This window comes from Misgurnus anguillicaudatus, unplaced genomic scaffold (genome assembly GCF_027580225.2).
Source record: "Misgurnus anguillicaudatus unplaced genomic scaffold, ASM2758022v2 HiC_scaffold_28, whole genome shotgun sequence".
NCBI classification, from domain to species: Eukaryota; Metazoa; Chordata; class Actinopteri; order Cypriniformes; family Cobitidae; genus Misgurnus; species Misgurnus anguillicaudatus.
In genome coordinates this window covers 8,859,425-8,887,158 of record NW_027395278.1, presented here as the reverse complement: position 1 = coordinate 8,887,158, position 27,734 = coordinate 8,859,425, and the positions used below count along the sequence as shown (strand labels likewise).

The 27,734-nt window shown below is 41.5% G+C and overlaps 1 protein-coding gene across 1 annotated transcript in view; it reads right to left on the bottom strand.

Moving 5' to 3' along the window:
- Positions 1-6,254: 6,254 nt before the first annotated feature.
- LOC141362596 (kanadaptin-like) overlaps positions 6,255-27,734 on the bottom strand; it is a 27,010-nt gene continuing 5,530 nt past the window's right edge. The window contains exons 3-14 of the mRNA XM_073864885.1: positions 21,580-21,708; positions 21,436-21,496; positions 21,208-21,347; positions 20,822-20,982; positions 13,692-13,761; positions 13,322-13,514; positions 13,041-13,143; positions 9,410-9,644; positions 9,093-9,197; positions 8,867-8,943; positions 8,570-8,639; positions 6,255-7,016 (exon numbers count right to left, since the gene is read on the bottom strand). Of these exons, the coding sequence (XP_073720986.1) occupies positions 6,967-7,016; positions 8,570-8,639; positions 8,867-8,943; positions 9,093-9,197; positions 9,410-9,644; positions 13,041-13,143; positions 13,322-13,514; positions 13,692-13,761; positions 20,822-20,982; positions 21,208-21,347; positions 21,436-21,496; positions 21,580-21,708 (1,394 nt within the window). The 3' untranslated portion in view covers positions 6,255-6,966. The remainder of the gene's footprint in view (positions 7,017-8,569; positions 8,640-8,866; positions 8,944-9,092; positions 9,198-9,409; positions 9,645-13,040; positions 13,144-13,321; positions 13,515-13,691; positions 13,762-20,821; positions 20,983-21,207; positions 21,348-21,435; positions 21,497-21,579; positions 21,709-27,734) is intronic.

The following is a 27,734-nucleotide window of genomic DNA, read 5'->3' as shown; positions in this document are numbered from 1 at the left end:
CCAGTTTAATGACTATGAGCCAGAGGTACTCCCACATATGGGAGCCTCCCAACCCTCTGTGGCCGGCTCCCGTACTTCAACCCATAGCTCTACTGGTGGTGTTGAGGACTGCTTTATGGGAGCCATCATTTGTATGGCTCTAGCCCGTCTCCAGTTATACGTGCCGCAGACTCAGCCGGCTCCAGCCAGTGCTTTTTTCAGACGTGTCCTAGTGCTCGATTCTTTATGTTCACCTCCCTTTGATCCCTTGGCTCAGGCAGAGTTGAAGTGGGTCTCTATTAAGACTCCCTTTCTTCTCGCTATCACGTCAGCAAAGCGTGTTGGGGAACTTCATGCTCTCTCTGTGAGTGACTCATGTCTGAGGTGGAACTCCAGTGGCTCGGGGGTTACCCTTTGGCCGAACTCCCGAAGGTTCTGTCATCGTCAAACCTTAACCAACCTATCCACCTGGCGCAATTTACTCCCCCAAATAGGGGAGGACAGATTACAACTGCTGTGTCCCGTACGGGCGCTTAGAACCTACGTGGTCGCGACTGCGTATAAGGCAGTCAGACCAGCTCTTCCTCTGCTATGGTGGTTCTAGGAAGGGCTGTGCTCTCTCCAAACAGTGGTTGTCTCATTGGGTGGTGGATGTCATCACCCAGGCATATAAACGAGGTGGTCACCCCCTGCCATCTGGGGTGAGGTGCCACTCTACCAGGGTGGTCTCAACTTCATGGGTGGCCCTGCATGGCGTGCCCCTGGAGCGCATCTGTGAGGCGACATCATGGGCATCACCAAGTACCTTCTCCAGGTTTTACCGGGTGAATTTTGCCACTCCCCATCCAACGGAGGTGGTCCTGTTGCCGGACTCTGCGCTCTCCTCTCAATAAGGTACGTGCTAAATTCCTCGTGACTTTTTTGGTATGAGTCATCCAGTGCTTAAGCACCGCCTCTGGCGGTCAGTAGGGATAAAATAGAACAAGAGTTAAGTATGTTACTACGGTTCTATGAATCCCGGATGACCGCCAGAGCGTTCTGTCACTCAGAATCTCGTGAGAAGATTCTGCAGGAACAGACCCTCTGATGTCACCGGAAGATATAGACTCTCTGTAGTCATCAGGGGTCACAGGTGACTTTGATGGTATAAACACTTGTCCTGCGCATGCGTGAGATGGATCATTTAGTGCTTAAGCACCACCTCTGGCGGTCATCCGGGATTCATAGAACCGTAGTTACATACGTAACTCTCGTTTTAAGTTTCTCATGCGATCCATCCACTGTAGTGGCCGTTTTCGAGCAGAAACTGTCTGCCAAGAATGTAGTATCGGAATATATGCAGAGCCATTCTAGGCATTGCTAGGCATTCTGTCTCCATTGTGGAGTATTTTACCTCTCCAAAAGATTTTACACACCAAAATTGTCATCTTACAAGATTTTCAAAATGTGATAGATCACAAACATGAGGATAAAAAAATCCTACGTTTTGCACCTATATTGTGTGGTGTGCCACACAATATTGGTCTCTCGACTGTGAGTCTCGACTGTGAACACAGGAAATCTCGCAAAATCTTGTGAGACTTCAGAATAAGCATGGCGGTATAGGTGAAGTCACAGAGACAGCAGGAACATGGTTTGTACAAGTTCACTTTGCATCAACTTCACTTTGTGCTGCGCCATGACTGCTTCCGTCTTTGATCATCTCGCTTTCTGATTAGATATTGTTTCGTTTCATGTGATAATCTCAAGAGCGTGCGTGCGTTTGTCCTTGGAGTTCCCCCCACACATCAGGATTTCTGATCGTAAATATTAAACATGTTTAATATGTATGATTCATGATCAGGGCAGCTCCGATGTTCTTCCAATCAGGTTCGGACACAATTCGAACCTGATTAAAAAGGAAAATCTGATAAAATAATCTGTGGAACCATCAAGATAATCGGGACATAGCTAGGATTGTCGGAATGGGGGAAATCCTCCCAAAATCAGCGCGATTATCTTTTGGCGTGTACCCAGCATTACATAGGCTATGGGATGCCTTTTTCCAAGCTCTCTTGGAAACAGCACAGCCCCTAGGCCTGTATTGGAAGCATCAGTCTGTAAAACAAAAAGTTATCTAAAATTTGGACAAGACAGTACTAGATAATTACATAGAGCATTTTTAATGTCCTGGAAGGCATTCTTAGCCTCCACAGTCCACTGAATTTGGATGGGATTGATCTTTCATGTCAAGTCTATCAAGGCTACAGCTCAAACAGCAAAATTGTAAACAAATTGTTTATACCACCCTGCCATACCTAGGAATGCTCTTACTTGAGTAAGAAGGGAGCGTTGATTGCCTGCAGCAGTGGTGGATGCAGAACGTGACATATGGGTGGGCCTGAATCTATGGGTGTCCTAAAATCAAAGCAGTTGTCCCGAATCCAGAGCTGGGTTTCGCGAAACCTTCTTAACGCTAAGTCGTTCGCTATGTTACTGTACCTTATCATATATGTGCATGTGTACATCACTTTTGAATAAGAAACGATAACATATCTATAAAATTCGTCAAAACTTCACGAATCACAAGCTTATTGGTGAGAACACTAATTTAAACAGCACACCCGCAGAGCGGTGCTGTGAGAAGCACTAGCAGAGGAGCTTGCATATCAGACGTGAACACAAAGGGTGTCACGGTTTCAGCTAAACTCATTGAGAACAGAGCACACATGCTGGGCTTGATTTGGTTGTTTTAAAGGTATGTAATTTTTTTTATTAATATGTCCTTTGGGGTTAATATGACCCCAATTGAAAATGGATAGGAAATGCAAAAAATATTTTTTTTCATTTGTCATAAAATAAATATCAATAAATCCAGCATAAATTTGAAAATTTTGACACAGAAATGAAGGCCTGGTACTTGTGCAAAAATGCAATGCAGAAAACACATGCTTACAGAAACACACACACAGATAAAGAGAAACAGAATGACAGAAAGACACACACTCACACACACAGACATACAGTAAAAAGAAAGATAGACACACTCACATAAGCCCTTTTCACACAGACATTCCGTAAAATACACGGGACAGGCATCCTGGATTTTTCCGGAATAGTTAGAGTTTTTGTTCATTCACACTGCCAAGATTACACGGCATCTGATGGTCCCGGAAAGACACGTGACCTGTTGAAAGTCCCGCCCTCTCTTCTACGCAGCATCTGAAGTTTGCAAAGTATTTATTATTCCTCTCTCCAGAAACATCTCGCGTGCATTTTTGTTTATAATAAGACTACAAAGGAGCGTGTGAACGCACAGTTCTATGCTGGTCAATGATTTCAGCTTCAGAGTAGATATTTGACGAGCTCCCTGATCTCTGCTTTAATACAGTTTTCAGACATTTCTCATCGTGATTGTTTATATGCATTTAAAACCCGCATTTTGAGGAACTAAACGATATATCTTGTTGGGATGACGCGCGGGTATTTTCGTTTATTATAGCTCAAATGAGCATGTGACGCGATATTCTTTTATGCTGCTTAATGATCTCCGTTTCAACACAGTAAATGACAAGCTAACTTACCTGATTCTGCTTCAGTCCAGTTTGCTGACATTTCCCGTCGTGAATGTTGTTAATTCCTTATTTTAAAGAGTTGAAACAACTTCATGTTGCCATGACACGCTCGTCCTCACTACGGCACGTGCGTCATTGTTTATGCGTCTCATTTATCATTTCCTGATAACTGCTTCAATCTAGTTTGCAACATTTCTCGTGGTGAATGTTTATATGCATGTTATCTCTCGTTGTAAGGAGCTGAACCATAACTTGTGTTGTGATGCCCATTACGGCATTCTTGCGGCTTCTTGTTCACACAGAGGGTTATCCGTGTATCTGACTAGGCCCTCTTTCCGGCAACGATCCCAGAAGATTAACGGGACGAGTTTGTGTTCACACAGACGCTTGTCTGGCAATTTTACGGGTATTTTCTGGGACCAAAGGTCTGTGTGAATGGGGTTTTACTCACTCACAAAGACAGAAGCCCTTTTCACACAGACATTCCGTAAAATACACGGGACAGGCATCCTGGATTTTTCCGGAATAGTTAGAGTTTTTGTTCATTCACACTGCCAAGATTACACGGCATCTGATGGTCCCGAAAGACATGTGACCTGTTGATATTTTCCACTAGCAGCACAACTAACATGGCAGGGCATCTCTGGGTTCAAGGTCACATAGCATTAGCACATGGCATAGCATTTTTTGCGCTTCATACAATATAATTACCTAACTAAATCTGAGAGAGTGCAAAAACATTAAAACATTTTCCTCCCTAAGATAGACCGGCGGGCAGGGCGCAGATAGGTTACATTTTGGTAGCCCGCCAGGAATTTGCAATAGCCCCAGGATGTCGGGCTAGCGATTTTGCGAGCCCTGCATAGGTTTGTTTTGTAGAAAGTGAATTTCGTTTTGTATAAATTGTATCTTAATTTTAACCAATGTTTAATTAAACAATTGCCTCGATTTTCTAAATAAGAAGCAAACCAAGAACGTCGGGTGTGGATTGAAGTGAACCCACTATATAGTTCCGCGACCTACATCGTTCTCCTTTTAATGCATTACTAGAATCATTCCTTTCCTTCTTTACCACTGTCTGCACATTATCCTTCTCATTGTTCTGTGGCTGTAAGAAATCATTTGCTTTCGTGTCTATGCCTTCTCTGGCCCTACTGCATCTAAAACCTTTTCTTTCTGTGTGGGTACCTCTACAAGCATCAACACAGGATAACAATTAAACATCATGAAATAAATACATGTCTGATATTTATTCTACCATAATTTACTTGATGTGCATAGTGTAAGAACACAAAATAAAAGAGGAAGTAATGACAAGCTAATAATATTTAAAGACAATATTAAAACTTAATAAACAATATTATAATTTCTGGGGGGGAAATGTTGTCTGACTACACCTTTTGGCTGACTGGGCTTACCTTCACTAACCATCTCATCACCTGCAGTAAGATTGTTTGAAGGTCCTTGTTCTATATGTGGCTGTTTCTGGAACAGAGCGTTCAATGTGCTTAATCTTTTAATTCACTGATAGTTTTGCAAGTTTACAAGTATATATACCATTTTAAATGTAAAATGTCACCACGTTCATAATGTTTTGATGCAAAAAACACACAATACACAAACATTGTTTTCTATATTAACATTTAATCTCTAAAGATACGTCTCACACTTTCTGTTTAGTAACTTAGTATGATAAGAACATTTAATCACAGGCTTGGAAACAAGTTGTATCTTGTATATGGAAATAGAGACTATTGTGCAGCAAGTATTTATTTTACAGGCTAGCACTGGCTAAAACGTTGTGTGCAGTGCTTGCCTCACTCAAATAATTTGGTTCTCACCTGCTCTCTTTCCTTCATTTTGTTTTCTTTTTCTCTCCTTTCTCCATCATGTCTTTCCTGATAGCCAGGTTTTTGTTTTGACATCAAAACAGCAACGAGTGGCGCATCTCTCAGAACCGAAACACCCACAAACTTCCCTGGCCCTGTCCCAAATGGCACACTCTGGACTTGTGGTCCTCCTCAGAGTCCGCACTTTGATGACATCATGTAGTGCAGACTTTAGGGACCCTTGATGCGAGTCCATGTGGGTGCACGGCACCAGAGTCTTATTTTGGGACAGACTCAAGCGTCACGTCAGAAGTTGCCCGTCAGTGTGAACTCCTCCCTTCCGTCGTCCGATTGGTCTGATTGCTCTTTCGCAAGGACTTCTGGGTTGGTAATGTGCGCAAAGCCTGCTGCAGCGTAAAAATAATATATGGGACACCCTACGGACTCGTAGACTAAGCGAGCACGCTCAACTTAAGGCCACGAGACCGAAAGTCCACATGAAGTGTGCAATTTGTGACAGGGCCCGTCTCATTCACTCAGTTCACACACTCTACTCTCCATCACAGCCAGTGCACGCTTTGCATTGATTCTAGACAACCAATAAAGTCATGTCCAGTGTGTTCATTGCTGCATGCTTCGCTCAGATATAAAATAATAACATTAATAATTATAAAATTATCGTCAAAGGGCCCCTCACATGCCAGGGCCCTATGTACTCAGTCACCCCCCCACACACTTCTGACGCCCCTGACTGTACTCAACCATGCGTTAAACAACCCCAACACACTAAACAACACATCCTTTTAAGTGTTTAATTAAACTAAGAATACAGATTGAACACATCAAACTTAAGGAGATTTCCAACCACTTAACACAAGACACACACACCAAAAAGTGCATACATGTTTATTTTACAAAAGACAAGTAACAAAATACACAATTTGTATGGAATCCTACTCTCCAGAAAATAGAGAATTAAGGAGCAATAGGTTTTGATAACTAGAGAGACTGGGCTACAGTGACGTATATGGAGGGACAGAATTCTTTCTTAAACACACCTTCACACAAATAACGTTTTTATAGTGAGTCACTCCTCATTAAGTTAAAATAAAATACTAATAGGTAAACTATACACTACGCTCACTCTCTTTTTCCTGAACATACAAAGACTGATTCAATAACAGCTTGCTCCTAACACCTAATCCCAAGCAAGAGTCCAGATTGCTGATAAAGCCCCCTATAAAGAGTTATCGTTAACAGTCAACAAAGGGGAGCTCAGTAGGACCTTGCCATATGGCATGTGGCACCACTGCCAAACTGAGGAGGAAGTCCAGGGTGGCTCTGATAGTGACTCAGAACAGAGCAATAGATGTACACAAAGCTCACTTAAGCATGTTAATTTTTGAGAAGGTAAGTTCAATTCAGAAAACAAACATGCTTAAAACCAGTTTCCATTAACAAGAGCTAGAAACATCTCAAGCTCATCTGAGCAACTTGTAAAAATGTGTTAATGTGAGGTATGAAGATCAATATGATGCATCCTTTCAGGGGTGAGATGAAGAGTTGACCTCCATTTTAGTGATGGGGGCCTTCCCTTTCTAAGCTCAGTAGCCATACTTTTCATTCAGATGTGTCCTACCATCACCAGTCTGATCTGTAAAAATCAGAAAAATATACAAAGGCAAAATTAAGACCGGAACTACAGTGGGCATCAAAATTAGAGAACAATTTTTAAACACCCTTTCTGAAATAATGTTATTCATTGCTCAAAATTCAAAGCAATAGCTGTGGGTACACCAATGTTCTAACTAGCGTGTTTTACAATATAACACATGTGGCCCTCCTCTTTATCTTGTGCAGCCAGCCACGTTTTAATAAGACCACTTTGTCGGAGAAGGTAGTTTATGTTAAAACAATTGCCTTGTTTGATCCATGCAATAGGCTGCAAACCAAATAATAACGGCAATTTAAAGGAATAATTTTTTTGCTGTTTAATATAGTGAAATATGTAGAAAATAACAACATCCCTCTCTCCCCCTCTCTCTCTATATATGTATATATTTTTTTTTTCGGTTCATCTTTATACAGGACCATAATAGTTTTCTAATGCTAACTTAGTCTGACAATGTCAATATGTAGCCTAGAGTATATATTGCAAGATGATATTATCTACTTAAACAGTAAACAAAATATATAATAGCTTAAAAATTTGCCTTATTGTTTGCAGCTTATTATTGCATGGATCACACAAGACTATTGTTTAACATAAATTACCTTCTCCGACATTATGATCATATTAAAACGTGTGTTCTCTACCTAGATTGACTAGAGACGGATTGTGGAACAGAAGATTATGTGTCAATGATTAAATCAAACAACCAATCACAGGTGCAAGGAAACCAGTCATTGTCCCGCCCCCACAGTCCCAAAGTCATCTTGATTTAGCAAGTGCATGTTGTGAGCGAGTGCTCATCCCAGCCTTTGCTCGCATGACTGAGTTTGTACGCACTGAGCAGAGGTGCGCTCTCGAAAGGATGTTTTTCTGCGTGCTATAGTGTTCTGCATGCTCGCGAAGATGCTTTTCCACATGTGGATAGTGCTCAGTGCTCGTATTGCGCGAGTTTCGTGTCTGAATTAACAGCATATAAATCTATTGATCATTTGAAAAATTAGGACCTCCGTGAAAAATTCAAGACTTTGATGTGAAATTCAATACCTTTTAAGGCCTTAATTTGGGAAAATGAAATGTAATACTTTTTTAATACTTTTAAGACTCTGAGGGGACCCTGAATTTAATGTGGGATTTCAGACTGAGATTAAAGGGCAAAGCTGCAAAAAGTGTTTGATTTCTGGGGTATGCTTTAAACTGCAATACATAATAATAATAATAATAATAATTATTATTATTATTAACTCTTTTCTGTAGCACTTTAGATATGAAAGGATGATTCTTCTCAACCACCACCAATGTGCAGCATCCACCTGGATGACAGCAGCCACATTGCTCCAGAACGCCCACCACATATCAGCTTGTTAGTGAAGGAGACAGAGTGATTAGCCAATTAGAATAAATGGGGATGATTAGCAGGCCAATGGACAAATTTGGCCAGTATACCAGGGCCACACCCCTAAACTTGATTTAAAAGATGAGACTCATTAAAATCAGAGCCCTCAGGGTAGCAATGGGCAAATTCCTGCTCAGTTTACCTGCTGGAGGAACCCAGACACAGTAGTCGGGATCATCTTCTGGGTAATCCTTGGACATGGTTGCAGGTGGCTAGAAAAAGGGGTATAAATATATAAAAATCAAGGAACAAGAAAACCTACATCCTGTATCTAGTTCAAATTATTTTTGTAGCACTGTAGCTCGAAATCACAAAGGACTAATTTGTTTGAGCAATCCTATTGACTTATGAACTTGTTTCTATTGCTGCAAGTATATTTTCTATAAATCCTGTATATGTAGAGCCTGTCAAGCACATTGTAGCTCTTAACAGCACTTACCCTGCTTGGGCCAAAGACTGTTTTCTTCATACTTGTCTTTGGACTCTTGACAATAGAACTGCTGTTGTCACATCCTTCTGTATAAGGGATAAATCATATTATCAATGAAGAATCGCATAACATTTTATATAACATTTATTTTATATTACATACATTATCATAGTTATGACTTAAAAAACGCAAGACAACCCAAGAAAGACACAAAAACACTATGTGATTTTTTTACCTTTTGATGGAGAGGCACTTTTGCTGTGAAGATCAAGAGATCTGGCCTTCTGTTTTTCATGAGATGACACTACTTCACCAGTCTGGCCTTCATTGTCTTTCATTTCTGAACACAGAAACAAAAAGGTGTTCAAAAACTACCCTCAAGTCAAAATTCTGTAACCATATCTTAAACGTGAAAAGCAAATTCACATTCTGTATATAAAGAGGCACAATGCTGCCTTCTTGTTTACAGCCATAGAATTACTTTGTGCACAAAATTACAATATCCATCTGCATTAGAGTAGTTGTGGGTAGTTATTTTGTTCAAGATCTAACCGTTAGGGCAGTGTGTGCGAGTTTCGGGGATATTGCCATTGGAGTGTTCTGTGTTGTCCATCTCTGCAGACTGAATAACCTCCATATTATTATCATCAGCGTCTGTGTCCTCTGTCTTCTCATATTTATTTTCTTCTTCCTCTTCCTCCTCCTCCTCCTCTTCTACACCACCAGAGGGAAGTTCCTTCATGTTGAAAAGCTCAGGGGGCAGACTGGCTCGCTTTGGGGGCAAATTCTGTTTTTGTGTGGGTGGGAGAAAAACAAGCCATATGAACCTCATTAATTGTCTAAAATTTGTAGAAAATTAGTAACTGTCGCTAACATGGTAAAGCTTTCTTACTATTGCTTGTGTGATCGTACTAGGTTAATTACTTCAGAAAGCATTCAAAGGGGTCATATGATGTTGCTAAAAAGAACATTACTTTGTATATTTGGTGTAATGCAGGGCTAGTCAAATACTGCCCTCTAATCATCTTTACATGGTCCGCTGGTCATCTTTGTCTAATTTAAAGAGTCACTAATTTGACCACAAAAAAGTTTATACATTTACTGTTGGGGTCTGCTGTGTGATTTAAGGTAAAAAAAAACATTTTTCTCAATGTATACCCCCACAAACGGCCACTAAAACTCTTCATTAAGCATGTATATATAGATGTTTAGTGTCTGTGATGTAAATCTGCTTTATGTCACACTTTAGAGTGAGTAAGAGCACAAGTGCAGCAGTCTAATGATCGTGGGCACTTTTAGTAAGAGAATAAAGGAACCGCATTTTCGGAAAAGCTATGCTTGCTATGTGTACTGAACCGTCTATGTGTAACGTCACCTGTTACTCTCATTCACTGGGTGAAAGTGTGACAGCAAACCATGGTGCAGAATTACTTTTTAATGTTAAACACAGTCGATCTCCAGACACCAAATATCTGCGCTAAAATGAAATACCATACACGCATTCTCCGCAGCCCAGCCCAAACTTTCTTGTAAACGCACTACATTTTTTTCCCGCCTGGGATTTAACACAACATGCAGATATATTTGTGCCTTCTTTTGTTGTACAACATCAAGTTTATTATGAAAGTAGCCAAATACTTTTTTTGGCAAAGGCAGCACAATGAATGCAAAGTAGTATTTTTTTTACTTCTCTTTGTAAAATAACTAGACTTTTCAGAATAATGTACCCACAAGATAATGCTTAAAGTATGTTAAAGATAAACATATAAAGATATAAACATGCATGTATGAAATATGGATCTGGAAAGATTGTTATCAACCAATTCAGCAATATTGCCATGGACAGCACCTGCTAACATCATACATATCAAGAAAGGTAGCATGCTAAGAGACAAGGCTATTGGAAATCGCAGCCTTTATTATAAATGTAAGAAGTCTTATGAGGTTTTAAGTAGCTCTATCTATCTCCACTTACCTCTAAGAATCGCACTTTTACTGCAGCGGCTTTACATGAGTTTCATTCGTTTTATACACCAACAATAGTATTGTTGCTGTTAATGCCGACATTTGCTTATAGAATTAAGAGTTACACAGTTTTAAACAGCGGTTCAGTTTAGTCATACGTTTAATGTGCGCGCACAAACTATTGTGAGGGAGACAATCTATTTTACAGTCTTCTGAAAAGACAAAGTTTACAATGTAACATTGTACTGCATGATTACAAGGTTTGTATGATTTACTGAATTCTGCACGCAACAAGATGTAAATAATAAAAAAATCTATTTGTTATGTTTTCCACAGCATCGCGTTAGTACACAACTCTAGCAATAAATCTACACATAATACTGTACACTAGTTGTGATCCTGAAGCACCAATTTCAACATAGTAGTAACACATCCATCCTTTAGGAGCAAACATTGTACAAGCCTTGAACTCTCCATCATTTAGGAAGCAGTCATCAATAAAATGACGAGAGCATTTCGAGAATAATCACTTGCATGTGCACACATTCCACTGCTTTCATGATCAACATGTGAGGGAGTAATGGCGCGGCGGCTGTAAACAAACATTGATGAGTTTATCACGCTTGTCCCTTGTGTTTCTACTATAATGATTACAAAAACACAAATAAGAGTCCAGACCACAATAGGCAGTTGTTCTTTTGAGCTTTTTACTGCACAAAAGTAAACCTCTCGCTGGCCAACCAAACACTAACCCTGTGTTTATTTTTACGATGGCCAAACAGTACCTTTACCATGATTACTATGGTTTTTAAAGGTATACTTGTGAAATATATAAAAAATATTTAAATAGAAAAAAACTATATTGGCTCATTATGCAACTGTTTTGTTTCCTGAGCTGTCAATCACTGATTATTCAGGAGCTTTACTGCCTCCTGGCATACGGCCTTTCCCACGAAAAATTGTCTTAAGCACTATTCGGACGGGATTAGTTTTCCAAACGACGTTTGAGTTTCAACGTGTCCCCCAGGATGTCTGTGATTCTATGTACCGATTCGGACGGGATTAAAATGATGCAGGCTATTCCAGAGATGGGAGTGTCTGTTTCATGCATTTGGGCGTTGCAGAAGGGCATGTGCTCTGGATACGCGTGTTTGTAATGTTTAATATTTTGCTTTAAATGTAAAATTATGACAGAACATGTAATTTATTAATTTAATTTTTACAAATCAAAATAAAATATACAAATCCTACTAAAGTAACGTTAGCCTCCATGTTTTATATTACTGTCTGCTTACAATAAACACAAAAGAAGAAAATGAGGAAATAATAATTAATGAAAATGTATTATCTTTATTAATTAACATTACCATTCCGGAATTAAACAACTTTGATCTGAGTTTCTTATAACGTTAATGATATTACAGTGGCCAGTCTTAACAGTGTATGATATTCAGCTCGTCTTGATTTAATTATTTTATTTTGCCAAATTCAAAAAAACATTCATATCTGAATGTATGGGACTCATACAATATACGCGCATTAGTAAGACCTTACGGCAGATCACGTTGGCCAAAACACGAAATGAACCGTGTTTTCAAAAGATATTGCGGGCAAACACAGACATTGCATTCGGACGGGATTAAATTTCTCAGAGGACCTCTGAGTTCGGCGAAAAACAGTAGGTAAATTGCCCTGGAATTCTTATGGAGGTCGTCAGAGAAAAACACAGACATGGCCGATTCGGATGGGATTAAAAACACAGAGGACCTCTGAGAAGCAGGATTTTCTCAGAGGTCCCCCTGTAAAACTAATCCTGTCCGAATAGGGCTTAAGAAATTGTAAATCAATATATTTTTTTATGTGAATGAGAAGGCCAAATGATTTTCACATCATTTTGAAGAAAAAAAACTCTATAGACTACTAGATCCTCTTTTAAAAAGTATTGGGAAAACATATTTAGAATGATTTTTGTTGACTTATATCAGTGACTTAAAAATTTTGCTTTTTCAAAAACCACGCAAAAAAAAATTCTCTCAAAAAAACAATTAATATTAATATGTTTTTAAGCAACTGAAAAAAGCACAAATGTCAGTGCATGTCAAAACTTCCCCTGGGCCCTAAAAACCCCTTAGACCCCAGAGGGTTAATCACACCCTGGTTGAGTTTGTCTTAAACGAAATTGTATTTTAAAAAGGAACATAAATAAATTCAGACTTACTCCTATAGTTCCAGTCTTCAATTTGAATCTACCTCCTCCCTTAATAGCTCCAAACATAGGTAAAGATAACTTCTTTACTTTTTCTGCAGACTCACTGCTAGATCTATAAGAGAGATCACAGTCTTACAAAAAATAGTATTAGTTCATTAATAATGCTGAGAATCACTGTTATGATTTTTAATTAGAGCTTTAGAGGTCTTTTGATAAGTTTATTAGTTGAAATTTGCAGAATTTTCAAATGCTAGACTAATTTGTAGAGGTACTTGAATCACTAAGCTCACCCACTGGGCTGCAGTGAAGGCAGTTGGGTAGGTCTGGTCAGCTCCACCAGTTTTCGTAGTCTCTGACCCTCCTTCTTCAGCTCAGCCACATGTAAATGTAGTTTTTTTCTTTCTACACCATCCAGAGCTACCGTGCTACGTACAACACTCATGAACGCATCAAGAGGGTCCTCTAAGGAAGAGCTGGAACTTCCTGACAGTAGAGAATAAACATAATGCAACCTTGTGATCTACTATTTTTTATTTTATTTTACACTGCAACAGGAACATACTGTCAAATTTTGGAATCGGAGTTCAAAATGACTCAGCTCTGGTGAGAAAACCATGTTGTTCCAATGGATTTGGTGTGAACAGGCTCTCTAATGTTTACCTTTATCAGAAGAACTTAGCCTCTTCTCCGTTTCAGCCAGCTCTTTCTCAACCTCAGTCAGTTTGGCCAGCTTAAAAAAACACACATAACATCAGTATAACATTTATATGCACCAAGAAGCTGATTGGAACATGGGTAACAATGCATTCATACGGCAACATTTCGGGAGTGACAACTGCATTTGCTTACTTAAAGGTAGGGTAACAGATTTGATCCTGAAACATTTTTAGTTATGCTGGTTAAAAGTCTCCTCACATCCTGATAGCAATCACTGTGTTAAGTTGTTTAAATGTATTTGTAGAAATGTATGTCATCTGTGAAAGGCGTAGGACCAAAAAATGTTCAACAAATCATAGATTTCGGTCCGAACGGACGTTTCCTTTTTTGTAAGCGTACTTTGAATTCCCACCGCGCAGTGAGTCCACGCAGACACCATACGTCATCGGCGCGTTCACGTGCGCTCACCTCCTGTCTGTAAACAGCGAGAACAGCAAACTTTTCTGCTAAATTGACAACCTACACAGGAGGCACAAAACTAAAGGCATCTTTTATAACAACAACAGTAAAAACTGCCTGGATCAGCAAGAGCAAAAACCCAAATTAACATCGGTAACTTTCCTGCTTTACCACGAGATGCAAACAGCTACAGGAGGCAAAGAGTCTGAAAGGGTCGTTGCACTGTTTATTTTGGTAAGGTAGGTACGCGATATGTTTGTATTGAGATGGATTCAGATATTCTACTTTGATGAAACATTGTGTTGCTTATGAAATTTGTGTTTGTTTACGGATTAGCATAACGATATAGTTACTACGTCTACACAACCGAACGTGTGCTTAAACTAATTCTGATGTAAACCAGTTGTTTATGTTGGTTATTTTGGAAGTGTTATTCACTTTGTACTGCAAAGTTTTCTCACTGTTGAATGAGACATGAGACGTGACCGTCTGATCTGTGCGTGTTCATGTGTTTTGAAAGAAGCGTGACTTTGGATGGCGATTTGACTTGAGGGTGGGATCGGGATTTCATTGCTAGGCGGCTACCATAAGCATTTTTCAAAATGTGTTACCCTACCTTTAAGTGTGAGTCTGAAAATGTCCTGTTCACACAGCAATTTACAGACACAAATAGAATGCTAGGCGGCTGCTGGTGACTTCTCTTCCGAGAAGAGCAAATTTAAAATATGTGTTCGGAATGTCATGTGTGTTGCTCGTCATTTCAAAATATCTGAAGAGTTTGGTTTCAAAATGCAGTAAATGCCATTTTTTTATTAGTAAACATCAAAATCAGTATTGTATCAGGTAAGTATTAAAAGGTAAATTCTAAATTTTACGCAAAATCCGATATCCGCCGTGATAAATCCGCTCAACAAATTACAGAATACTAGTTCCCTTTCAGTCGGTCACTACGACGTCACGTCGTGATCGACGAATTGGGAACTCGCTTAGAGAGACCAATCTGCTTCGTACTCTACTAAAACGCCAATGAACTTGGCATTGAGATATTTGCATAATGCTGGCACCGCCCCGCCAGGTGCGTATATAAGCCACAGGTGCAAATATGGAAATTAGCTTTTTCGCTTCGAAAGCCGGCATTATCTGCTACTGAGAAGCTACTTGCTCTTCTGGGAACGGTTGCTGAAGTTGATTGACAAGCAGTACTGACACAGCAGACGCTCGCAGTATTCCACTGCTCTGCATCTTTTTTGTTTTGAGTTTAGTGTGTGCGTTGTCTCTCCCTGTGCGCATCATCAGCTGAGCACCTAAAGAGTGATTTCCCTAAAGAGTGATACGTGAGAGCTCTGTGTCTTTTTAAAGACAGCCACTCTCTCGTATATTCGGAGATCAGCGTCCTTTTCAGGATAGCTTTTTCTCCGTGCGATCTTGGATGCGAGAAGTACAGGGATTCCAGTGACGGTCATGAGCGCTGTCTTCGTGCTTGGGCATCGAGCACTCCGAGGCTGCGTTCGTGGAGAGCTTTTGTTCTCTCTGTGAGAGCATAACCCTCTTGGATTGCGGAGACGACTGTCGTTTCTACGGGAATGCCGTCCGCGCCTTTGCAGTGCTGAACACCGCCATGGTGCGGCTGTCAAGCGCTCGCGCTACGCTGAGTAGGACGGAGGATGCATCCTTCACCTACCGGCCTTCTCATCCTCAGCCGGTTGAGGCTCCGGTGGAGACTGTAGAGTCGTGTTCTGCGATTTCTGCCGAATCCATTGGACCTCCTTCTGGTCCCGTCACTTCTGCAGCATCAGAGGGGTGCCTATTTTTTCCCTCCGAGGCGGAGTCGTCCCGGAGATGGCGGCCATGCCCGCTCGAGCGGCGGAAACGGTAGAGTTGGAGGGGTTAACCCCTCTCCGCCCGAACCGTCCCGCCCATATGATTGGTATTTCGGAGCTGCCCGGGCCTCTACGGTCCTCACCTCCTGCCTTTCCCGACGGCACGAAGAGCTGACGTGATTTGCGGCCGTCTCGGCCGTTCAGCTTTCACCCCTCACCTCCCTCATCAACGGAGCCGCTAAGGACGGGGATCCCTTCAGTAGAGCGGGGGGTTGCGATGCAGCTGCGTTCCTGGAGGGACCACCCAACCCTTCCCTCCCGTGTTTGTATAGACAGTCGTCCGGTTACGGGCGCTGCCCATCATACATGCAGAGACACGGCTTCAGCCCTGCACGCAATAACGTTGTTGCAGGTTCACCAAGCGAAGGCTTTAGAGATTTACGAGGGAGGCCGCGACCTTCAGTCGTGCGATGTCCACCACAGTGGTTCAAGATCGCCACCTTTGGCTATGTCTGGCTTACATGACGGACGCAGATGAGAACAACTTCCTGAATGCTCCTGTCTCACAGACCGGCCTCTTCGGCAAGCCCGGGGAGTCATACAGCTCCGCTGCGCAGACTGAGGCGATCTCCTAGGTCGTGCCCCGGCGGAAGAGAGCTGCCCTTGGTCCACCAACACCGGCTCCTCAGTCTGCCCTCTCGCCGTCGGCGTCCTGCGGCGGCCACCTCTGTTCCCCTCCTCGGACCCCATCTTGGCAGCGCAGGGGAACCGGTCGTCAGCAGCTCGCCCCTCCCGCTTCGCGTGAAAATCGGGAATTTGTGGCCAGAGACGGGCGACCCGGAGTGGCAGAGGATCACTCTTCAGGAGACGGTGATTCGCTCCTTCCCCCGGTAGAGGGTCGGGTGGAAAATCCTTGGTTTGCATCTGTTCCACCGGCTGTCCAGCCGGTACCCACTTAACCACACATAAGAGTGCATTCCTCTTCCCTCTCCAGGTCTCCGGAGGATTGAGAGAGCCGTGAGCGGGCACACCAGCTCACCCTACCTCTCCTCTATCGCCAGCGGGTGTTTTTCCGGAGTCTGCGCTCTCCGTGCAGGAGACTAGACGACCGTCACCCTCAGCGGGCTCAGGTCAGTGTCACACACACACATACTGTAGATGTTTATGCTGTCACAGCAGACGCACCGGCAGTCCTACCTGTCTCGCTTAGCTGCCCCACCGCGGGTACTTCGGTAGTGTTGTTAATTCTCCTCGTACGGTCCCTGGATGCTTCGCTTCAGTTCCCAGTCCGTCTCGTTGGGTTTTACGCACTATCCGCCTCGGTTACAAAATACAATTACCGGCACTCCCCCAAATTCTCGGGCATTCGTTTCACTATAGTGAAAGCGTCCGATGCACATGTACTGCGTGCAAAAGTCGATGTCCTGCTGGCAAAGGACGTTTCAAGCCGGTCCCTCTTACAGAGATGATGATAGGGTTTTTCCAGCCTTTATCTTATAGTACCCAAAATACGCGGTGGGTTATGACCGATTTATTTACGCACCGGCTCTACAAATGTGATCCTTTAGGATGATACGCCGAGGCTCGTATTTCAATATTCAGATCGGTTTGCAGCCTTAGACATGTAGGCGTGTACTTCATGTGTCCATCTCCCCTCGCCTTAGACCGTTTTTCGCTCTGCGTTCGTGGGGTGGGCATATTAATACTAAGTACACCATTCGAGCTGTCTCTCTCTCCCCGTGCCTCCATGAAAGTGCTAGTCATGGCATTAAAATCTCAGAGAGAGAGAGCGTTGTTCGCATTCTGCTTATATTTATGTCAACTTATATTAGCTCGTTCTTGGCAGACGTGCGTGAACACAGAGATTTAATGCTTCGACATCTCGCTCGTTTAAGTCATCAGGTCAACTGGGAAGAGAGCAACTTTGCCCCGTGCAGAGGATCTTTTTCTCAGTATGGAAATAGACTTGATCGATTTATTGGCGTGTTTTATAAGAGCGCAGACCCAGTCTATTCTGACTTGCCTCGGTTTAGTTAGAGGGAAGAACGCGGTCCCTCTGAAACAATTTCAGAAGCTCCTGGACATATGGCAGCAGCTGCGGCTGTGACACTGCTCGAGTTGCTTCATATGAGACCGCTTCAGCATTGGTTTTACGATCGAGTCTCGAGGAGAGCGTGGCGCAACGGCATACACCGTGTAACCATTACACCTCGTGTCATTTCTATTTTACCCCGTGGTCAGACCCAGCATTTCTGATAGCAAGATATGCCCCTGAGTCGGGTCTCCTGGCATTCTGTAGCACATGCGATGCCCCCAACATGGGATGAGCAAGCACGTATGACGGGCTTGCAGTCTCAGGAGTGTGCATAGCACCCCAACTGCCGCGAGCGGTGCGCTGTATATCTGGGACTTGTACGCTCCGCTATGGAGATGCGAGGGAAGGATGTATTAGGCGACACCGACAACATTGCGACTGTTGCGTTATTTACCGTTAAGGCGGTTTTTGCGCTCTTGTCACCTGTCGCATCTTGCTCGTCATCTCCTCCTTTGGAGTCAGAAGCATCTGAGGTCCCTTCGTGCCATTTACATCCCGGGTACGCTCAATACAGCGGCAGATGCGCTTCCCGAGCTGCGCGCCCCGGCGAATGGCGACTCCACCCCCAGACGGTTCAGCTAATTTGGAAGAAGTTTGGTCGTGCGCAGATATATCTGTTTGCGTCGCCGGACGATACCCACTGTCGCCGGTTTTTATTCACTAACCGAGGGCAGCCTCGGCGTGGATGCGTCGGCACACAGCTGGCCGCGGGGGACGCGCAAATACGCATTCCCTCCAGTGAGCTTTATGGCACAGACGCTGTGTAGGTCAGGCAGGATGAGTAGAGCCTTTTACTGGTCGCGCCTTACCGGACGATCAGGAATTGGTTTCCAGAGTTAATGCTCCTCTCGACAGCCCTCCCTGGCGGATTCCCCTGAGGAAGGACTTTCTTTCTCAAGGAGGGGGCACATTAGGCACCCGCGCCCCGACCGGTGGAATCTCCATGTATGGTCGTTGAGCGCGCGCAAGGTTTAATTGATTTATCGCAAGCGGTATCTAGCACCATCGACGCGCCACGAGCACCGTCCACAAGACGGGCTTACGCGCTTAAATGGAACCTTTTTCGTCACCTGGTGTTCTTCGCAACGCGAGGACCCCCGAGAATTAACATTGTGCTTTCATATCTTCTTCACCGTTTGGAGCGTAGGCTGTCCCTCCACCATTAAAGTTGATATCGCCGCTATTTCTGCTCATCACTCACTTATCAACGGCAGATCAGTGGTCAGCATGATTTGGTTATTAGATTTTAAGAGGCGCTCGCAGGCTAAACCCCTCGCGCCCTCCCTCTATTCCTCTATTTTGGTAGGGATTCCCAATTCGTCGGTCACGACGTGACGTCGTAGTGACCGACTGAAAGGGAACATCTCGGTTTCATATGTAACCCATGTTCCCTGAAGGAAGGGAACGGAGACGTCACGTCCCGTCGCCACAGGGCTGCTCCCTGCTGTTTATCGGCCAGTCACACTTTCCGGCTTTCTCAGCGAAACGAAGCTAATTTCCATATTTGCACCTGTGGCTTATATACGCACCTGGCGGGGGGGCGCCAGCATTATGCAAATATCTCAATGCCAAGTTCATTGGCGTTTTAGTAGAGTACGAGGCAGATTGGTCTCTCTAAGCGAGTTCCCAATTCGTCGGTCATGACGTGACGTCTCCGTTCCCTTCCTTCAGGGAACGTGGGTGACATACGTAACCGAGACGTTTTCCTCATCTACTTTGTACTTCATGATCAACAAACAAAAACTAATAAACTGCATCACTCTTCTGTCATGCTAACACATTGACCCCAGTGTATCTTATGAAAAACTTTCCATTATTTTACTCGAAGTGAACGAAAATCGTGCAGGACCAAAACATTTTACAGCTGATCGCTGACAAAAAAGTTCAGTGAAGATGTCCATACGACAAAGTAAGCATTTTGATTAATGCTATTAATGTTTTTTTTTTTATTAGTTTATACCACTAGTCAACTAAATGAATAGAACATGGCAAAGATGAATGCACATTTATATATTGATTCAATAGATTTATATCATTATGAAAATTATCGCAATCGCGATGTCAGCCTGTGCAATTATATGACAGCAAAATGTTGCAATTATATTAAATAAATAAATGTGTGGACTTGTTAACACAAACTTTCTGATAAAGAAAGAAAAATGAACAAAAAAGGCAGTGCACGTGTGGCATGCACGTGTGTGGTGTGCGTCGTCACTTATACCAGAGCGAAGATGAATGCAGAGGAGGTTGACAGTGATCTGGTAGCTAAAAAAACCCTCTATGTCTGTTGTATGGCGGTATTTTGGATTTAGGATTACTGACACTGAGCAGTTGCTACATCACGTGGCAATACGAAAACATTTCTAGTTTTACAAATACAAATTTTAGCTAAACTGTGTGTGGATTTTCCTTAAAACCCATCAAGTTGACTCATGATACCATTTAGTATAATCGCACATCGCAATTTTAGCATCAATAACCGCAATGGGAAAAATTACCCAAATCGTGCAGCCCTAATAAAAATGATGAGCTTCCATAGTCCAGTACGATTCTGTTCACAGCAAGGCTTCTCCCTAATGCGCGTTGTGAGACCCAAAAATTTAGCGGTGTGAGTTTGGTTATACAATGCATCTCTCACATCCATAAATAACCGAACTGCTTGTGAATGCAACCGTATTAAGCACTCAAATACGTGTTTGACAACCGTAATCTGGTACCGTCTGAACGTAGCCATAGATTATATGACATAAATTCTTTACCAGTGATTTATAGGTATCAGGCTGCTCCTGAATTTTTCCAGCCTTCTTCATACGCTCTGACCTCTTCCGTTCTACTGCACCAGTCCGGTCTAGGAACGTGTCATCATCACTGTCATAAAAATCTTCATCCTCCCAGTTCTTCTTCTTGCGCTTCCGAGAGACTGTCAGGGTCCACAAAAAAGGTTGCCTGTGACTGTATTGAAAAAATGCCTGCAAAGATTTTCTATACTGTAACTAGTACAGCAAACAGTAGTTACAACAGTGGGTCTAACTACATTAAAACTTGTAAGCCGTCATCAAATGAAAAATATATATATATATGTGATTACGTTCAATTATGGACTATTTTTTGTAAAAAAAAGCTCTCACAGTTGGCATGCACCTACCAGCCTCCTGTCTCAGAAGACCACGGGCCTCTAGGATGCGGCAGGCCTCTAAACAGCACTGGATAGCTGCTTCTTTCTTTTTCCCCGAGTGTGTCACCTCAGCCACTAGCTGCTTGCCCACTGCATCATCCACAGGCAATCTGGAAAAACATTATTTTGAGGAATATCTTCCTCAAAAAGATTTGCATGCTCTCTGCATGAAAATGGTATTAAAAAGCAAATGCTTACTTAATTCTGCAGAGCCAGGTGCCGTGTCCTTTTTCTTCATATTCAAACTCTAGTTCTTCTCCTGAAATCCACATAAATAGGTTTATTAAGCTTTTTTGGAATTTAACAAAATTTAAATGTCTGTTAAGTTCACATGATCATTACCTTCTCTGTCATAGAAGCCCTGTAGAGCTTTTTTAGGATCTTTAAGGTACGCTGCTTCCTGATCCTCGTGAAACTCAGCAGCAAAAGGATTCTCCTCATTTTCATCCTCTTCAGGCACTGCCTCTTCAGCTAAGAGAAGAAAAAAATAAGTTTGACTTTACTAAACATAGTCAGAATATTCAGCAAAACATTTATCAGAACATGAAAGACCTAGGGCATACATTTGGTTTACACATTACAGGGTTTAAACATCAACTGCCTGTGACCCTGCCTGTGCAAATCCAGCTGACCACATTTTTTGTATGACTTCCTGTAAAAATATAATCTTGATATCATCAACATCATCTGAATGAGCGGCCAATCACACCAAACACATTTTAAAAGACTTTATTTGGTAGCTTTAAAAAAAGAGCAGTGCGGCTTTTTACGTTGTTAGGCAACCACTGAGGCAGTTGTCCTGTCAATAAAATATTGCAGCGTGAGCGCTCTTGAAACTTTGATGTAAACTGTCATATTAGCAGAAACTTTGAAAAGAGGGCACATGCTCTGACCTTGATCGAGGGTGAGAGGTGCACAAACACGCAGGAGACAGTGAGTGAATACAGTCTTCTGCAGTGTTGCCAAATATTTTCAACGGAAAGTGGCTAAATGTTGCTAGATTACGTCATTACATAATTAGCATATCAGTGGCGTCATCATGTCATATTTACATTCTTACTGCATTGGCACTTCAAATTCTCTTACTTGCCGAACCGTCAAACTATATTTTAAAGGTCACGTTCTTCCTGATCCCATTTTTCAAACTTTAGGTAGTGTGTAATGTTGCTGTTAGAGCATAAATAATACCTGCAAAATGACAAAGCTCAAAGTTCACTGCCAGGCAATACATTTTCTTAAACAGAAGTCCCTTTTCAAAGCCAACAGCGAACAGCCGGTTTGGACCATAGCCCTCTACTTCCCAGTTGAATGACGTCAATATAAGAGTTTTTGATTAAACTCTGCCCACAGGAATACGTCAGTCAGCTCAAATGGCACTGCTAAGCTAAGCTGCTGTCGAATCACAACACAATAAACAAGCTACACAAACTCGTTATAACGATGTGTATCACGGTAGAGTTCTTTATGTTTTAATAAGGTTTTTGTGTTATTCAAATCTTAAATACCATAGAAATGTTCATAATTCTCACAAAAACCTTATACAAGCATAAAAAGAAGATGAAAACTAACAAAACTAAATAAAGGAATGATAATAAATGATTATCTATGTATGTATATATTTTAATTTAAGGTAGAAAAGTAATTTGGTCAAGAGCAGTGAGAGATTTTTTATAAACATGAGTGTCAGACAGGAGCAAAATTAGGTAACTTCCCCCTTAAAGGCATTCCATGCAGTTTGACGTTTTTGTCAAACAGCGACCCCTAGAGTCACTGGGGAAAACTTGCAACTGTCGTAATTTCGCACGCCCACTCTGTACGCAGTGTTGGGGGTAACGAGTTACAAAGTAACGGATTACAGTAACTACATTACTTTTTTGGGTAACGAAGTAAAGTAACGCATTACACTAATAATATTGGTAACTACACTACTTTACTAGACTATAGGAACGCGCTTTCCTGCGTTACCCAAGCAGTGTTTGCCTGGGTGTAAAGTTCTGTCTATTTAAGTGGTGCGTGCATGCGTGTCCCTGTACGTGTGCCGTTGCCATAGAGATTGATTTGACGGAGCTGCTGGTGCAAAGGGGAGCGGAAATGAAGACGGAGGGTTTCAGCCACTGGGGCGATATTCACATTACTTTCAGCGTATTGCTCGAAAGGACAAAAATATTCGTGTGAAATGCACACTATTCCCACACGACAAGTGTCTTTCAACTGCTGACAACGCGATGAGCAACCTGTCTGAGCATTTGTAAGCCCAGCATGGCAATTAGGGATGTCACGAGAACCGATACTTCGGTACCAAGTCGATACCAACATTTTTTTAAACATGACGGTACCTGCTTTCTCTGGTACCGGAGGTACCGAGGCTGCAATACTCTTCCGGGACTGATGGGGGCAGCATATACGCGCGTGTGTATTTGACGCTCCACAAGAGTTAAAGAAGAGGAAGAACGCCTCTTACGAGCACACGGGAATCTTTCTAAAGTTGTTTGTCGCTATCAAACATAGAATTTGGCAAAGCTCTTGAAAGACAGACACCCCAATCTCTTTAAAGAATTCGAGGTAAGTTTTAATTCACATTAACATTATATACAAACTGTAAAACTTTAATTTTATACTGAAACCCAGACCCTATATTATGTTTGTTTGAGGCAGCTGGCATTAATGCCGTGTAACCAGCTAACTTTATGCTAGATGTTAATGTATTGTGTAAGTCAGTTATTTGTTAATGACGCTGCATTTGCAACTTTAAAAACTATTTATAAATGGGCGACCATGCATCGCCATTTAGTCATCCTGTCAGCAAAAAGTAGCCTAATGTCACTGGATGAAGTATTAAAATGTTAAGGGTTTTTAATAACTATTTTCATCCTGCAACAATGTGAGTGATATTAAACTAATGGTTGCATTCAGAGTATGTGTATGTGCACGTGCGTGTGTTTATAAGTGCACCTTAGCACCTGTAGCTTTAGCTGATTTATTAGTCATTGTCAGACAGTATGTTAAATAAATAAAATGTATTTCTTATTCTCTCTCTTTTTAACAGTATCAGCCAGAGGAGGATGTACACCAAGAGAGTCAGGAGAAAAGTCAACAAACATTAACACAGACAACCTAAACAGAAGCTCTTAAAAGTTTTCTATAATGTTGAAATGTTTTAATAAAAAAAATAATGTTTAAGTATAATTGTTCTTTTTTTTTACACACTGTGGTACCGACTTAGGTACCGAGTACCGTGTACTTTTTGTGGTATTGGTACCGACTACTAGATTTTTGGTACCGTGACATCCCTAATGGCAATACAACACTTGTGGCGAAAGATCCTGCTTAACTTACCGGTCAGGGATCGAGAGGTCCGAACCCGAAGACGGAATTAGGTAATGAACCTCAATCGAGTTAGAGCATAATTCTTTTAAAGAAATTATTTGAACGTAACCCGAACAGCAATGTCGCGTGCGCTCAATTTATAGAAAAAAGCCAGGAGTCAGGACCGCTGTTTTCTTCATAATCTTACTTCCAAATCTAATCCTATAAACTTTTCGGTGTTTGCTGTAGCGCTGTTACCGCCCTGCCAGACTGTCTTAAATAGAGAAATAAGTTAATTCCTTGATTTGCGTTGTTGATTCATTTATAAATAATTCCCCCAAGGGTTTAGTTTATGCGCAAAAAGCATTAAAATGAATAGAATGTGATGATTACGTCTTTCTTTGGTGAAAAAATAATAAAATAAATAAGTCTATATGAAATGTGTTTCCCTTAAATAATTAGCAAATTAACAAAACGAATTCAAAAGTAGCCTATAGCCTATATGAGTTTATTTTTTTTGTGACGTGCTCCCAAACCGATGCAGCACAAAACACTTTTTACCTATTTAAAAAAGCACAATGTTTTGTTATTATTGCGAGTGTAACTTTACATAAATAAATTTACACATTACAGTTTTGAATGTTGTTTTACTTTTATTTGTATGACCATAATTTAAGGTAATTTAAGGTAATGCAAAATGCAAGCTCCTCACGCGTTTGCCATCACCCGCGTGGGTTTACACAGGGCAGCGTGAAAGAGACATTAAACTTTAAACATTTAACACTCTACTTGAGTTTTTTTGGACATCCCTTTGGAATCACTGCAATCATATCATCAGTTTATAAGGTAATAATAAATATAAGCGCAGCGCTTATGAGTGTTCAAACACTGCTGACCGCTCAGCTGTCAATCAGCCGACCCTCACAAAGTTTCACATTAAATGATAATATATTTGAACAAGCATGGTCCTGTGCTTATTTCTGTCAATGTTCTGCATGAAGATCTTTAAAGGTTTCTACTTACATCACGATTTGCGGTGCGGCCGGTCGCAGTCTTTATGTAAAACGGGTATGAAATAAATTGATGCTGATGTCGGATAATGAGTCAACTGTTATTTTAATCGCGCGGGTGCGGGTTATCAAACAGGACTGTGCATGACTCGTATAAGGAAAATGGAATGACAACATGAAAATTATAAAATAGCCTACATGTTTATATTCTGTATGAAACCACCATGGGCGCTAAACTTGCGGTGTTAAAGGGACAGTTCACCCAAAAATAAAAAATTCTGTCATCATTAACTCTCCCTCATTTTGTTACAAACCTGTATAAATTTCTTTGTTCTGGTGAACATGAATGAAAATATTTTGAGGAATGTTTGTAACCAAACCAAGCATGAGCCCCATTCACTTCTATAGTAGGAAAAAATAATACTATGGAAGTGAATGGGGCTCATGAATGGTTTGGTTACAAACATTCCTCAAAATATTTTCATTCATGTTCACCAGAACAAAGACATTTATACAGGTTTGTAACAACATGAGAGTTACAAACCTGATTTTCAAATAAATTATACAGAATTTTAATTTTTGGGCGAACTATAAATCCGATGGGGTCAAAAATTAGGGTGCACCTAACTTTTGTGCTTAGGCGCACCAGTGCAACCAGTGCAAAAAGTTAGTCTAGAGCCCTGGCCGGTCATTTAAAGTAGTCACTCATCATCAGCCGACCCCGCCTAAACATGTCCATGTATCTATGTGGTAAATTAAGAAAAAGGAAAAAAGTAAAGTAATAAGTAGTGAAGTTACTTTTCATATGCAGTAACTAGTAAAGTAATCTCATTACAATTTTAAGAAGTAACTAGTAACTAGTAACTAATTACATTTTTTGAGTAACTACCCCAACACTGTCTGTACGTACCTGGATAGTGTTGGGCGTGAATATGCAGAGATGGACTCAGACGATAATTACCAGGTAATGTTTCACAATTTCATACAGATATTAGGCTACTGCATGTCTACTAAACTATAGATGATGGTAATAGGATAATAAGAAGTTTATGCCAAGTGTAGAGTTGGCATATAATAATAAAGTAGCCTACCGCATTTGCTGGCTTATTACGTTTTTACAAGATTGCAGCTTAATCACAAGTAAACAGTCTATAGTCTAACGTTATGTCTACTGTATAATTTAATTAGTTTTTTAATTGTAATGTAAACATTACAAAATGCATTGACAAAGTTAATTGTATACGTTGCATTATTTCATAACATTGGCTGTTATTCGTTGGCCATAAGAAATCGAAATTAGACAAATGACTACGTACACATCACAACACAACACTTGAGTTTAGATGGCAAAAAAAAAACATGTAAGAGAAACGAGTGTTTGTTAGCAAGTCTGCTAAATGCTCTTATGATCGTAAGCTAGCTAGACCCTTGTTGAAGTTATTTTACTGGTCTAATTATCAACACTGGATGAATGAACAGCTTAGTAAAAAATACACACTACAAGCAAGCGCAACCACATACAACATAGACCGCAAACAAATTTACAAATAAGAGATTTACTTACTTGTCCATCAACAAGATCGCCAGATCAGCATCCCTTTTGCATCCAGTGCTGTCTATTAGCTCACGCCAACCAGTAAAAACCTGACCGAGTGGGACTCTTGTCCGGTTCCTAACTCGGTCAGATTATCTTTTTCTTCTACTCTCTTCCGAACGGGTTTTCTTAGCTGTTTCCCTCATCGAGCATCACGTCTCAAATGCGCGCGTGCAGTTTTTGTTACAGGCTTGTTTGACTTCATGCAGCGCTGCAGGAACCGACAGCCGGATGACGTCAAAGTGCCGTCTCGGATCATTCTCGCGGTACTTTTACGTCATCCGACTGCCGGTTCTTGCAGCGCTGCACGAAGTCGAACAAGCCTAACGTGTGTGACGTCGTTGCCGTAAACCAAGTCGTGATTCTCGCGAGATTTGTCAGGGGCGGTTCTCTCAAGCTTGCATTGCTGGTTTTGGTAGCGGCATCCTCCCCGAGCTTCAACAGGAGGATGATTCGCCATACTATGACTTCGTTTACCATCGAAGTGACTTTGAAGCTGTTATATTAAGGTAAAATAACTGCATAGTGTGTCTTTAAAATTATGTATGTGTGCTTAAACTGTTCTCAAAAAGTGTTGCGGAGGATGA